This window comes from Dasypus novemcinctus, chromosome 25, assembly GCF_030445035.2.
Source record: "Dasypus novemcinctus isolate mDasNov1 chromosome 25, mDasNov1.1.hap2, whole genome shotgun sequence".
Lineage (NCBI taxonomy): Eukaryota > Metazoa > Chordata > Mammalia > Cingulata > Dasypodidae > Dasypus > Dasypus novemcinctus.
Window position 1 is genome coordinate 59,478,569 of NC_080697.1, and position 13,866 is coordinate 59,492,434.

General features: G+C 63.9%; 1 protein-coding gene across 1 annotated transcript in view; it reads right to left on the reverse strand.

Annotated features, from left to right (window-relative positions):
• Positions 1–492: 492 nt before the first annotated feature.
• BLK (BLK proto-oncogene, Src family tyrosine kinase) overlaps positions 493–13,866 on the reverse strand; it is a 73,069-nt gene continuing 59,695 nt past the window's right edge. The window contains exons 7-13 of the mRNA XM_058288029.1: positions 11,612–11,758; positions 10,771–10,923; positions 9,497–9,676; positions 8,371–8,447; positions 3,383–3,533; positions 2,063–2,194; positions 493–1,360 (exon numbers count right to left, since the gene is read on the reverse strand). Of these exons, the coding sequence (XP_058144012.1) occupies positions 1,155–1,360; positions 2,063–2,194; positions 3,383–3,533; positions 8,371–8,447; positions 9,497–9,676; positions 10,771–10,923; positions 11,612–11,758 (1,046 nt within the window). The 3' untranslated portion in view covers positions 493–1,154. The remainder of the gene's footprint in view (positions 1,361–2,062; positions 2,195–3,382; positions 3,534–8,370; positions 8,448–9,496; positions 9,677–10,770; positions 10,924–11,611; positions 11,759–13,866) is intronic.

A 13,866-nucleotide genomic window follows, 5' to 3' on the forward strand; every position in this document is an offset into this window, starting at 1 on the left:
TCCTCAGCTGGGCTGCGCAGCTCCCGGCTCAGCCACGGGACCGGGGACTCCGTGGCGAGGGCGCCCCCTGCTGGCCGCTCACGTCTCCTGCAAGGCGAGGCGCGGTTTGGGGGCGCGGCTGGTTCCCTGGAAAGGCGAGGCCGCTGGGGACTCCCTCGTGGCACGGATCTCGTCCCCACGAGCATCGTGCCCGGCATGTCCTGGCTCGTCCTCGGTAATGGCCCTGAAAACCCCACTCCCGTGACTTTGTTACAGAAAAACCCCAAGAGCAGGCGCACCCTGGGCGGGCCGCTCAGCCCCCGCGGAGCCACAGGCGCGGCCGCAGACCCCACACCTCGGCGGAGGGGTCCTGACAGACCAGCGTCGGGGCACAGCGGTTGGGGGCGCCTGCAGCCCGGCCTCGCGGTTTCGGGGCCTCCACAGGGGAGCTTTGGGTTCGGAGCCCCGAGTGCCCTTCGCCCGTGCCAAGCACTGCTCTGACCGCCTCCCCAGGGCATCAGCTTTAATCCTCAGGTGCACATGAGGTAGGCACCACGATTGCGCCCCCAACCCGCTTTATGCATGAGGAAACAGGCACAGAGAGGCTCAGAGACGTGTCCGAAGGCACACAGCCAACCACGGTGATGCTGTCAGATCCCGGCAGGCTGGCACAGGCTCCCTCCCGCACCCACCTCCTATGAGATGGGACACCACCACCCCACCCCCACTTTTCAAGGCTGTCATAGGCCGGTCCGAGGGTGCCGCGTTAACCCTCACTGTGCAAGGGTGAGGGGACGTTTCCAGCCACTCCTCCAGGTGTGCACCGGCCCCTAGAGGCTCTCATCGTGTCCTCGAGGCCTTCACCGTGTCCTCCAGGTGCCCACGGTGTCTCCAGGCGCGCACCGTGTCTTCCAGGCGCACACCGTGTCTTCCAGGCGCGCACCGTGTTTTCCAGGCGCGCACCGTGTTTTCCAGGCGCGCATCATGCCCTCCAGGTGCACACCGTCCCCTCCAGGCCCTCATCGTGTCCCCCAGGCGCGCACCGTCCCCTCCAGGTGCACACCGGGTTCTCCAGGTGCGGAGTGTCCTCCGGGCACGCACCGACCCTCCAGGCCCTCATCGTGTCCCCCGGGCGCGCACCGTCCCCTCCAGGCGCGCGCCCGGGGCCGGCGGGCCTAGGGCTGCGGCTCGTACTGGCGCTCGGTGGCCGTGTAGAAGTCCTCGAGCACGGACTGCAGGTACTCGAAGGTGGGCCGCTCCTCGGGCCGGCTGCGCCAGCACGCCGCGATGACGCTGCTGTACAGCTCCGGCGGGCACGAGGCGGGCCGCGGCATGCGGTAGCCGCGCTCCAGGCTGCGCACCACTTCGGGGTTGCTCATGCCTGCGGCGGGAAGAGAGCGCGTGAGCGCGCGCCCCGAGGCGCCGGGTGGGAGGCCGGGGCACGCGGGGCTCGGCCCCGAGCATCGCCGCTCCCTTCCCAGCGCGCCTGTCCTCTCGGCCACTGTAGACTTCCCTTTCTCTATCCGCTTATTTTTCTCGCGGGCATCTAGTCCCCCCACTGAGGTCAGGCAGCCTGGGATGGTACCTGGCTCGATTATCTGCGGGTCCCCAGGACAGAGCTGAAGCATGCGCATTGGGCAGGGGTGGGGAAGCCCACCAGCCCGCAGGCGGGGCGCGCCCCTATTGTCCCCCCAGGCTGCCCCAGCCTCTCTGAGCGCCCCGAGGCTGGGGGTGGGTGCCTGGAGACGGGGGATCTGGACTCTGCAGCTGTGCTTGCTCAGGATCCGGAGCCCCGTGCCGGCGGGTCAGGTGGGGACACCTGTCTTCAGTGGAGAGGCCACTGATGGGGAGTAACCGGGCTTCAGAGCCTGACCTTTATGGCCACTGGGGTTTGGGGCTCAGTGACCTCTGTGGGAGAAGAGGATGCACCCTGTGGCCAAGAGCATAGACCACCCACCCCTACCCACCCACCCAGCAGCATCCTGGGGTCCTCTGATAGGTGAGGCCCCTCCACCCACCTGTGTGAAAGCCAGGAGCGCTGAGGGAGGGGCGGGGTGAGCCGCCGGCGGGCGCGGCTGCCTACCTGGGTAGGGCACGCGCCCGTAGGTGACGATCTCCATCAGGAGGACTCCGAACGACCACACGTCGGCCTTGATGGTGAACACGCCGTAGTGGATGGCCTCCGGGGCCGTCCACTTGATGGGGAACTTGGCGCCTGCGGGCAGAGCGGGAGCAGCATGGCAGGGTGATGGCTGCCCGGCCCCCCGCTCTCCGCCCTGCTCCCCCTGCCGTGCCGCCGCGGCCGGCGGGCGAAACGGAGCTGCGTCCACGGAAAGACCAGGACACACCATGCCATGCGGCCACGCACGTGCGGACGCTGGCGTTCAGCACGGGAGGAGAACGCGGACCCTCTTTGGGTGATTTAAAAAGAGGGCAGGCAGGTGTCCCTGGGCAAGCTGCACCTGCTTCCCTCGGGGACAGAGCTGGCCTTGTCCACCTGGCTTGGGCCTTGCTTAATAAGAGGGGACCCGTGACTTGGGCAGGTCGTTTGAGCTGATCTGTGCCTCGGTGCTCCTTTCCTGCAAAATGCAAGTGGTGGCGCCCGGCTCTTCTGCCTCCTAGGGTGGCTCTGAGGAAGGCCTTCCAGTCCTGCTGGCCCCAGGAGCCCCCGAGGGCCCCAGGCCTGGCCAGCCTTCAGAGCTGACCACTGCTCTCAGCACCTGGGGTCCCCCTGGCCTTGCTCTCTCGGTCTCCCAGGCAGCCCGAGCTCCCGAGGGGACGCGCCCTCGCCACTTCCTCCTGCCCCAGCTGGTCATCATGCTCAGCTCAGCCGCGTGGGTGACTGAGAAATGTATTGGACCCCTCCAGCTCCTCTTGTGAAGGGACTTTACCTGTTACCTTAGCACAGCAAAGCAGAGGTGCTCGGGGAGGACTGATGCACCTAGAAAGTTTTGCTGCTCAAACCTAGGAGCAGCGTATCCCAAAACGGGTTCTATGAAATTCTAGTTCTGTTAATGGGACCTGAGTGGAAAAATATTTGGGGCTCAAATCAGTTCGGGAGACACCCGGTGAAACAAATGCAAACCATCGCTTTGTTGCAGGACTTTTCAGTGCCTTTACTGTGCTGATGGGCCCTGGGACTCCCCAAATGAGGGGGATGGTGTCTGCGGTGGCTCCAAATCAACTTCCTCACAGTGCCCCTACTCAGAGGGAGATCCTGAGGCACCAGTGTCTGGCAGAACTTTAGGGAAACGCTGCCCTGGTTGGGGTCGGGCAGTGCCGAGGGCCCCCGCGGGCCACGTGCTCTGCCCGGGGCTGTGCTGTGTGGTCCAGGGAGAAGCCCAGGGGAGCCGGGGCCGGGGCGGCGAGGCTGGTCCCCCTGGCGCCGGGCGCCTCTGCTTACCCTCCTGCGCCGTGTATTCGCTGTCGGTGATCCGCGCCAAGCCGAAGTCCGCGATTTTGCAGCACAGCGTCTCGGACACCAGGATGTTGGCCGCCCGCAGGTCGCGGTGGATGGAGTTCATCTGCTCGATGTACGCCATGCCCTCGGCCACCTGAGGGGACGGACGCACGGGGCGGTGCGCGCCTGCAGCCAGGAACAGCCCCAGAGGCACGGCCCCTGCGCGGGGCCAGGAGCGGCCGCCCACCCTCCCCGTGCCCGCCGGCCCTGGGCCAGCCTGCGCCTCGGAGCCGCAGAGGGGAGCGGCGCGTGCGTGTCGGTGTGTGCGTGTGGCGCTGTGTGTAGGTTTTGGTGTATGTCTTGCTGTGTGTATGTTTTGGTGTGTGCATGTTTTGCTGTGTATGTTTTGGTGTGTTTGTGTTTTGGTGTACGTCTTGGTGTAGTGTGTGTTTTGGTGTGTTTTGCTGTGTGTATGTTTTGGGGTGTGTGTATGTTTTGGTGTGTGTTTCAATGTGTGCAAGTTTTGCTGTGTATGTTTTGGTGTGTTTGTGTTTCGGTGTGTGTGTGTTTTGGTGTATGTTTTGGGGTACTGAGTGTTTTTGTGTGTATGTTTTGGTGTAGTTTTGGTGTAGTGTGTGTTTGGCTGATGTGTTTTGGTGTGTTTGTGTTTCGGGGTGTGTATGTTCTGGTGTAGTTCTGGTGTAGTGTGTGTTTGGCTGTGTGTGTTTTGGTGTGTGTTTTGGTGTGTGTGTGTTTTGGGGTGTGTGTGTGTTGGTATGTGTTTTGGTGTACTCTTTATGTGTGTATGTTCTGGTGTGTGTGTGTTGGTGTGTGTTTTGGTGTAGTGTGTGTTTGGCTGTGTGTGTTTTGGGGTGTGTGTGTTGGTGTGTGTTTTGGTGTACTCTTTATGTGTGTATGTTCTGGTGTGTGTATGTTCTGGTGTGTGTGTGTTTTGGTGTGTGTTTGGCTGTGTGTGTTTTGGTGTGTGTGTGTGTTGGTGTGTGTTTTGGTGTACCCTTTCTGCGTGTATGTTCTGGTGTAGTTCTGGTGTCGTGTGTGTCTGGCTGATGTGTTTTGGTGTGTTTGTGTTTCGGGGTGTGTATGTTCTGGTGTAGTTCTGGTGTCGTGTGTGTCTGGCTGCATGTGTGTGGCTGGGGAAGGGGTGCACTCCTTCAGGAAATACAAAGCTGGATTCAGGGGCTCCTCAGGCGCGTCGACCCCAGACCCAGAAGGGCAGGGACCAGGTCGCCAGAGACGCAGGCTCCCACGGCGCCCTCTACCCTGCGCCCTTCCTGGCAGCTGCTCCCAGGGCCGCAGGGGGAGACGGGGGAGCACAGGGGGAGGAAAGGGGGGGAAGAGCAGTGGGGGGGGACAGAGCAGAAGGGCAGGGCAGAGCCAGGGAGCGGTGGGCGAGGACCCCGCCGCGCAGGCCGCGGCTGCCCCGGGAGCAGGACCCGCATGACAGCAGAGGCAGAAGGGGACACTGCCTCGGGCCTGGGGCCTCGCGCTGGACGGGGGGCGTTTGCTCTTGTGCCTCTTAGCCAGGAGCCAGTGAAGGTTTTGTGCCCTGCGCCCTCAGTCGAGGAGAAACTGAGGCAGGAGAGCGCATCGGTGGATCTCCACAGACCTGCTACTGCGTGAGGCCAGGTTGGAACTGCTCTCACGTCTCATCTTTCGTTTGCATGCGTTTGTTCACGAATCTGTTCATCCACCCATGCATTTATTCCTTCCTTAAATTCTGTGACCCACATGCATTTATTAGTAAGGTGCCGTGGGAAGTAGAAAACTAGGCGAAAGAGCTATACCCGGGCAGCTTTTCACAGCCTCCATTCCACTAACAAATATTTACTGAATGCTGCTAGAAACTTTAAAAAATGAGTATGACCCAGATCGGCTTTCAAGGAGAAGCAATCTGCACACCCTCGGTCAACGAGAAGACTCTGAGCTAAGGGCTTCTGGAACTTTCTTGTCCAGGGACAACCTCATAGAAATGACCCGTCCCCTGGGTCGTGCAGGCGGGGCAGGATTCTGCCAGCTGAGAAGGTCTCGGGGGGCTGCGGGGGCCTCCTGGAGCAAGGACCGTGAGGGGCAGGAAAAGGGGAGCCCCAGAGGCTGTGCGGGCGATGGCGCATCACGCAGCGGAAGAAGCACATGGCAGCGTGGATGGACGTGGAGGGCGTTATGCTGAGGGAAGCCAGCCGGGCACGAAAGTACAAATACGTACGCCCGCGCTACTCTGCACAAAACATGCTGTGACTCTCATGGAGCTATTACAATATGGGCCACCAGAAAATAGAGTGAGGGTGGAGAATGGAAAGCTGATGGCTAATCTGTGCAGAAATGTTTAAAACGTTTTTTGCAAACCTTTGGAAATGAATGGAAATGTCGAGAGCACATGACAGTGTTTGTGATGAGCAGAGCATTCCATGGGTATGACAGTGGTTGAAAGGGAAGGTCTAAGGACCTTTATATTACTAGCAGGAAAGCTAAAGAATGTAACAAGGGATTGTAGAACATAGTGAAACCAAGTAAACTACGACTATGGGTGACATTGCACATATAAGGCTTTTTACAAAATATGAATACCAATATACTGGAGAGAAGGAAATAGAGCAGCAGCTGTGTACGGCAGGGAGAGACTGAGAGGGGATGAGTTTTGTTTGTTTGACTTGTTTTTGTGTTTCAGTATCGTCGTGATTATTATTATTATTGGAATAATGCAAATGCTCTAAAAATGATTGGCGTGATGAATGCCCTTCTCTGTGATTATACCGAATACCACTGATGGCACACTTTGGATGGATTTATGCCTTATTAATATGTATCAATAAGATAGACGTTAAAGGTTGCGTGTGTGTGAGTGAAGGGTGTGAGGAGGCTGGACTGGCCAGTCTGTGGTTTTGGAAGCTCTTCACGTGGAGGTTTGGATTTCCTGGCTCCCAAACGCCCAGGCTGTGAGCACACCCAGGTATGAAACTCGGACGGCGTTCCACAGCCTGTGCCCATGACCTAAGATCTTCCAAGGGTCTGTGGCAGCGATTGAATAAGAGAAGAAGGGAAAAAGGAAGGAAAGGGAGTGGACAGGGTTATCACCGGCATATGCTTTGAAACCTTTACCAGGTTTAATTTTCCGAAACCGTCTCGCCAGCCAGCTCAACCCCCGTCTGCGCTCAGCCCAGTGGAAAAAGGGTGTCAAGTCATCAATTCCTGTGCTGATGCTAATGGAAGATAAAGCCAGAGGAGGTGGGGAGGGCTGCTGGGGCGGGTGGGGGCGGGTCCCTCGCGGGTCCTTCCCAGTAGCTGATGTGTGTCTTGCAAGCTGACCACAGACCAAAGCTTTCTGCTGAGGTTTCAGTTTTAACAAACACACAAAGTCAAGGTCACCAGCTTTCCTGCCTGTTAGAGCCCTCGGCTAAATTCCCCAGAGAGGAAGGACCCCTCGTCTCCATTCTGCCCTTCACGCCACAAAGTCTGGAACGTTCTGCAGGTGGAGGCAAGGAACACGGAGGGCGCGCCCGGGGCAGAGGAGAAAGCCTGGAATCCCGGTTCTCGCGCTCAGGGGAAACAGTCCCTCAGCTGAGTGAGCCCCGTGCCTGCCCGTGGGCCCACCGCACGCCTGCCCACGAGCCCACCCCATGCCTGCCCACGGGCCATGGTACACCTCATGCCTGCCCACAGGCCTACCCTGCACCTGCCCGTGAGCCCACCCCGTGCCTGCCACGAGCCACGGCACACCCCGTGCCTGTCCGTGAGCCCACCTGTGTCCCTGCCCGTGGGCCCAGCCCATGCCTGCCCATGGGCCCACCTCGCGCCTGCCCAGGGGCCCACCCCGTGCCTGCCCACGGGCCCACCTCGTGCCTGCCCATGGGCCCACCCCGTGCCTGCCCACGGGCCCACCTCGTGCCTGCCCATGGGCCCACCTCGCGCCTGCCCAGGGGCCCACCCCGTGCCTGCCCACGGGCCCACCTCGTGCCTGCCCACGGGCCCACCTCGCGCCTGCCCATGGGCCCACCTCGCGCCTGCCCAGGGGCCCACCCCATGCCTGCCCATGGGCCTACCCTGTGCCTGCCCAGGGGCCCACCCCGTGCCTGCCCACGGGCCCAAGCCCAGTCCCAGGGCTGCCCCGGGCGTCCCCAGGAGGGGAGCCATGTTCTCAGGGTCACCTCCTAGGAGACACACGTGGGCCCAGGCTAGGTAAGAAACGAGGGCGCCACAAAGCCCCAGCCTCTGTGAGAAGTGGCGCCCTTGCGACCTTGTGGCACGAATGACTGGGCACCTCACACGACCCGCTCCCCCTTCCTCAGCAGCAGCTTATGCCTCAACCTATCGGGCTGCCCAGAATGAAAACACATTTCCCAGGCTCCCTTGCAGCTCGGCGCTGCCACGCGACACAGCGGCCAGGGGCACATGAGAGCAAGTGGCAGGGGACTTGGGGGATGGGTCCCCGAAGGGAGGACGGCAGGCTGCTTCCCTGTTCATGCCCCACTGACCAAGAGGAGGACGTGACGGTGGCACTTCAGCCCAGCTGGGATAGGGGCGGCGCGGTAGACCAGCCACAGAGTGGAGGGCCAGGGCCTGGGCCCCGTGCAGTGCCACCGGCCAGCCCTGACCTGCCTGCCTCTGGATGTGGACAAATTGGCTCTTAATTTGGGTTTTCTTTCCTTTGCAACCCAACCTACGCCTAAAGGACACAACCTCCCAGGCAGGGCTTCCCTAACCGTTCTGGTTCCACAGACCCCTTGACGGGTCAGGAGAAAACCACGGACCCCTTACTAAGTCCACACCGTGCTGTGCATTATGTAATAAATACATCACACCCCACCAACACGTCCCTGCAGGAATCCTGTGTTTTGGAGTTCTGGCTCGAGCTCGCAGACCCCTGGTTCGGAACCCTGCTCCGTGGACCGGCTTTGCTAAGCCGCAGGGCGGGTGGATGAGCCTGGGGACAGGGCAGAGGGCCAGCCCGCCTCCCCACGTGGCCCTTCACCAACCTGGGCCGACATGTCAATCAGTCTCGGGAGGGACAATCGGCTGCCTTCGTCCGTCTTGAGGAAGTCCAGCAGGCACCCTAAGGAAAGAGGAGGTGCAGCTCCACTCTGCTGATGCCCCTGCCCGGCCGTGCCAGCCCCTCACGGCCCCCCCCGGGACGCGGCGGCCCCCCTCGCAGACCTCCGGGGCCCTGGCAGGAGTCTCCCCACGGAGTGCCATGTGTTCGGCCCCGTCCCTGTCCTCGCAGCACCCCAGGGAGCAGCTGTCCAGAGGCCGCCGGGGCTCAGCCGGGCGAGGGCCTGTCGGAGGCCACACAGCCGGGGCAGCTGCCTCTGGACTCGGGGCTCAGTGCTCCTTCCCTCGAGCCTTCCTGGCTCCCCCTTGATTCTTTGTTGACACAGAAACGCTGCGCTGGGGACCAAGGGTGAGCAAGAAAGCCAGAGAATGGGGAAACTTCCCTGGAGCTTGGGCCAAGGAACGGTGCAGCCTCTGTCCCATCCAAGAGGGGCCCACGTGGCCGGCAGCGCAGCCGTGGTGTGGCGCCCCTGGACGGCTGCTTCTAAGGGGCTGAGCCAGCCTGGCCACAGCACGACGCCGCAGGAAGCAGCATTAAATCAGGGCCACCAGCAGGGGCGAGGCCAGCGGCCAGCCCAGAGTCAGGGGCTCGTGTCCCTCCCACCAAAGACGTAGGCCAGACGCCAGCCCAGTGTCCGGGAGAACTTGGCCAGCCCCAGGCTTCAGGGGCCGCCCGGCCCCCGCTCTCTTCTCTCGCCCGCTCTCCGTTGGCTGGCAGAACGGGGACTCGAACCCGTCTCGTGACGTCCGGCCTGTTGCCCCTCTGGACCCTGCATGACCCACCTTCCCCAGCAGGCGCCCCGGGAGGGCCGCCCCAGAAACGTTGGCTGAATTGTGCCGGAGCTGAGGACGCAGCTCTGAGAACCCTCCACTCCTGCTGCCCGTCGCCCTCCCGCCGGCGACCCCCTCAGGACACAGGATGGCGGCCGGTGGGCCCAGCCCGTGGCCGGCCATGGCCCTCGGAGACACCCTGGCCAGCTGGGCACCCGCGGCTGGGCCGGCCGAGGCAGGGAGGCAGCCCTGGAGCTGGGGCTGGACCCGTGGGGGCCCCACCTCTGGCCATGTACTCGGTGACGATGTAGATGGGCTCCTTGGTGACCACGGCGTAGAGGCGGACCAGCCGCTCATGCTGCAGCGTCTTCATCATGTTGGCCTCGCCCAGGAAGTCCTCGGGGGACATGGTGCCCTCCTTCAGGGTCTTGATGGCCACCTTCGTGCTGTTTTTGTAATAACCTGAGTCCAGGGGGCAGAGAGAGAATGAAGACGCCCCCGAGGGGCCGGGGCGTTGCCCGAGATGGACGCTGTAGCCCGAGCCCACGGGCGCGTCCGGGTGGCACTCCTCCGCTGCGCAGAGTGCCCGCCCGGGAAGGACGTGCCGCCCCGTGCGTGAGGACGCGAGGCCCCCTGGCCGCGACGGGGCCTCGGGCAGCTGCGGGGCTGAGCCGGCGGGCGGGGAGGCCGGCCCCTGTGCGGCCGCTGACGGAGCCTGGCTCGAGTCTACTCCGTCACTGTCTGACTGGGGACATAAGCACCCCAAAATTGCAGGGGAGGCCAAGGCGACTCAGGGGTCTGCTTTAGCCCCTTTCCGTGCCCCCGGTGGCGTTCTTTCTTCTTCTTAAGTGACCTGGTCTCCCGCAATCCTGCCTCCCTGTAAGGCCCCACGCACAGGTAAGCGTGGGAGGCGAGTGAATGAAGGCCCCGACGTGCGCGTCGCAGGGTCCCCGGGGGCGGCCCTGCCAGGGCTCCCCGGTGTTGGCCCTGGGCTCAGAGGATGCAGGAAAACTTCACTGTCCCCTCCCCAAATCATGCCCCTGACCGCGGACTGGGCCAGGAATTAAAGAGAGCAGGGGAGCAGTCGCCAACTGCAGTTCCAAGAGGAGGATGGCGCGGCTGGCAAGACTCGCGCCTTGGCCAGAGTCCCGGGCGGCCAGTGGCGCGCTCCTCTTGGACTCCCGGTGGCCCGTTCCTCCACCGCGTCACAGGGCCTCGACTCACGCTCGGCCAAGGCTCAGCGTTTGGCCCAACCCTTACCCACGTCGATGGCCATGGATGGCAGGGAAGGAAGGCGGGCGTGGAGCCAGGGGCCCGAGAGTGGCCTCCACCCCTGCACCCTGCGTGACTGCGGACGAGTCCTGACGACAGGGCCAGCCCCTCCACGTGCCGGGCCCTGATGACCGCACCCGCAGGGGAGCCCCGTGGCCGCCGGCCCTTCTCCCACGCTAGGTTCCTTGGGGAAGTCTGCCGCGATGGGCGGAACGGGACTCCCCCTGGGGACCCCGCCGTCACAGGCGTGGGCAGGACGGAGGCCCGGCCAGCCGCGCACTCACCCATCCAGACGTCGCCAAACTGCCCCGACCCGAGCTTCCGGACCAGCCGCAGGGACTGCCGGGGGATCTCCCACTCGTCCTGAGCCCAGGGGTTCTGGGGCGCCGGGCGCGCGCAGGGCAGCGTGAGCCGCTGGCATAGACCGTCGCCTTTCTCTGCGTTGGGGAGAAGGATGGCGCAGGTTACCCCCGTCCCTGGGGCTGCGCCCCTCCCTGGGCCCCCCACTCCCCGGCTCTTTCACTCTGTTTCACATCAAGGATCCTGCATTGTGGATCCTTGCTCTCTCGAGGGGCGTTTAGACTTAAAACACTTGTCTCTGGGAAGCGGATGTGGCTCAACGGATAGAGCGTCCGCCTACCAAATGGAGGTCCAGGGTTCAAACCCAGGGCCTCCTGACCTGCGTGGAGCTGGGCCATGCGCAGTGCTGATGTGCGCAAGGAGTGCCGTGCCACGCAGGGGTGTCCCCTGTGGAAGGGTGCCCCCCGTGCAAGGAGTGGCCCCTGCACAAGGAGGGCTGTGGTTTCACTCAGAGTGGCGTGGCACACTTGGAGAGCTGATGCAGCAAGATGACGCAACAAAAAGAGACAGATTCCCAGTGCCGCCGAGAAGTCAAGTGGACCCAGGAGAACACAGTGAGTGGACACAGAGCAGACAACCGGGGGTGGGGGGTGGGGGGAGAGAAATAAATAAAATAAATCTTAATAAGTACATAAAGCACTTGTCTCCTCCCAGGGGCCGCGCCGGCCCAGGGGGCGCTTAGGGCCCTGGCTGCGCAGGGCTGTGTGCCCGGCCTGGGCCGGCCCTTCTGGGGGGCTCTGCGCCAGCCCCCGCCAGCGCCCTTACCCGAGTAGTGCTGCACCAGGGCCTGCAGCGAGGGGAAGGCCGTCCTGGGCGAGATGTAGCAGCCGCCGCCGTCCAGGGCGCGGATCTTGTAGTGCTTGACCACCTCGCCCTGCGCCGTCACGTCCTTCACCGACAGCGAGAAGGCCCCTGCGGGCAGTGGCCAGGAGGACAGGTGGGCGGGGGGCCGGGCCCTGCTCCCGAGGGTCCCCGGGGCCCACGCCCCACTTGGCCCTTCCCGCTCCCTGCCCGCTTCCCCCTCTCAGCCGCAGCCTCGGGGAGCCTTCCCCGGCGGCCCGCCCGCCCGACCCAGGCCCCGCGTCCCCCCAGAGTCCCCCCAAACTGGCATGGATCAGAACTCTGGAGCGACGAGCCAGGCTCTTAGCAGTCACACCAGCACCTGGTCCTCGGGGACCTTCTCCGTGGGGGACTGAGTCGTGGAGGGTCGTAGAGGCCAGGAGCTCCCCTCCTCCCTCCCTCCCCCACCCCTCCCCTCCCCCTTCCTCCCTCCCCCACCCCTCCCCTCCCCCTTCCTCTCTCCCCCCACCCCTCCCCTCCCTCTCTTTCTTCTCCCCCACCCCTCCCTCCCCTCCTACCACCTTTCCTGCCCCTCCCCTCCCCTTCCTCTCTTCCCCCTCCCCTTCCCCTCCCCTCCTCCCCTCCCTCTCTCCTCCCTTCCCTCCCTCCTTGTTCCTCTCTTCCCTCCCTTCCCTCTTTCCTCCCTCCCCCTCCACTCCCCTCCCTCCCCTTCTCCCCCCTCCCCTCCCCTCCCTCTCTTTCCCCCCTCCCCCTCCCCTCCCTCCCCCCTCCTCTCCTTCCCCTCTCCCTCCCCCCTCCTGAATGGGCTGACTCCCCCCTGCACCGGCTCCCACACTCCAGTACCCGTGCACGGGGAGGAGCGCACCAGCGCACCACGGGACTTCCCAGGTCCCTGCTCATGTTCATCTGCTGCTCGCCCCTCGTTCTGCTTTCCTGGGGACACGTGGCAGCAGACGCCAAGGCTTAGGAACAATTTAGAAGGTAAAGTTCAAGTTGAGACCCTCTTTCCCGTCAACCCGCTGCTTTTACACTGCGCCCGTCCTGCTCTGTGACCCCGTGGTTCTCCAACGTCCTCTCTGGGGGCCGCAGCTGCTGTGCGCATAGGAGGGTGGCTGGCCCCCGTCCGGAGGCAGCCCCGGCCCACGCCAGCGGCCACCAGGTGGCGGCCGGGGACGCCTCTCAGGCCTTGCTCTCCTTCTGCCGCCTCTTCCTGTGTCCTTCCTCCTGCTGCAGCCACAGCTGGCTCCCGTCCTCACCGCCGCTGCCCCCTCCCTCCTCACAGGGGCGCCCAGAGCCTACCTCGCGCCCCGGCCGGCCCAGCCAGGGCCCTGGCTGCAGGGCCCCGAGCCGCCCTCCCCCGGGGCAGCCAGGGCCCAATTTCCGGGGCTTGGCGGCGCTCAGCCTGGGGGCTCGTCCTCGCTTACAGCGCTGCATGGGAAGTGCTGTCCCCCCATCCAGGGCTGCCCGCGGGGAGCTGCAGGCCACCTGCCCGGCCTCGGCCCTTCCCTAGGAAGTCCGCGCAGGCCGTGCTCCCAGGCCGCGTGCTGAGGCCAGGCCCACGAGGAGGGCTTGGCTCCCAGCCCCGCGCAGGGCGCTCGGCCCGCGATCGCCCACCAGGGGGGCCCCGCCTGGCGCCTTAACCAGCCCATCCTCCACGCACGCCCGTGCAATGAGGCCCGGAGCCCGGGGGCCTCCTGGCGGCCACGGGGCCCAGGCCTGGCCCCCGCTTTGGGGGCTGCTGGGGACGCAGCCGGACAGGCCTTGCTCTGCAAGGGGCGAGGGGGCCGGGGTGCGGGCAGCCTGCAGCCAGCACTGCAGGGTCACGCAGCTGGCGCACCGGGGTGGGAAGGACGAGCACCTCAACGCTCGCCAAGCCCCTTCCTCCTCGCACGGAGGTCGGGCACGCTCCCCCCAGGAGCCCTCATTTCCGAGGTGGAAATACACACCTGGGGTTGGCTCCACTGGAGGGGAGGGGGCGGTGGGGTGTAAATTAAAGCGAGGCCGAAGCCGGGCGCTGGGGAGCAGGGGCTCCCCCACACTATTCCCTCCATTCTGCTGACGATTGAAATTTTCTATGACAACCATGACAGCAAAACGTCTACTTCGTGTCCACTGCTGCCCAAACTGCTTCTTGGACAGAGGTGCTCTGCTGTTAGAGTGGAAGCCGCGATGGTCCACTATGCAGGAGAAAGCAGCTGAGGGTAGATTTCCCCACCGCT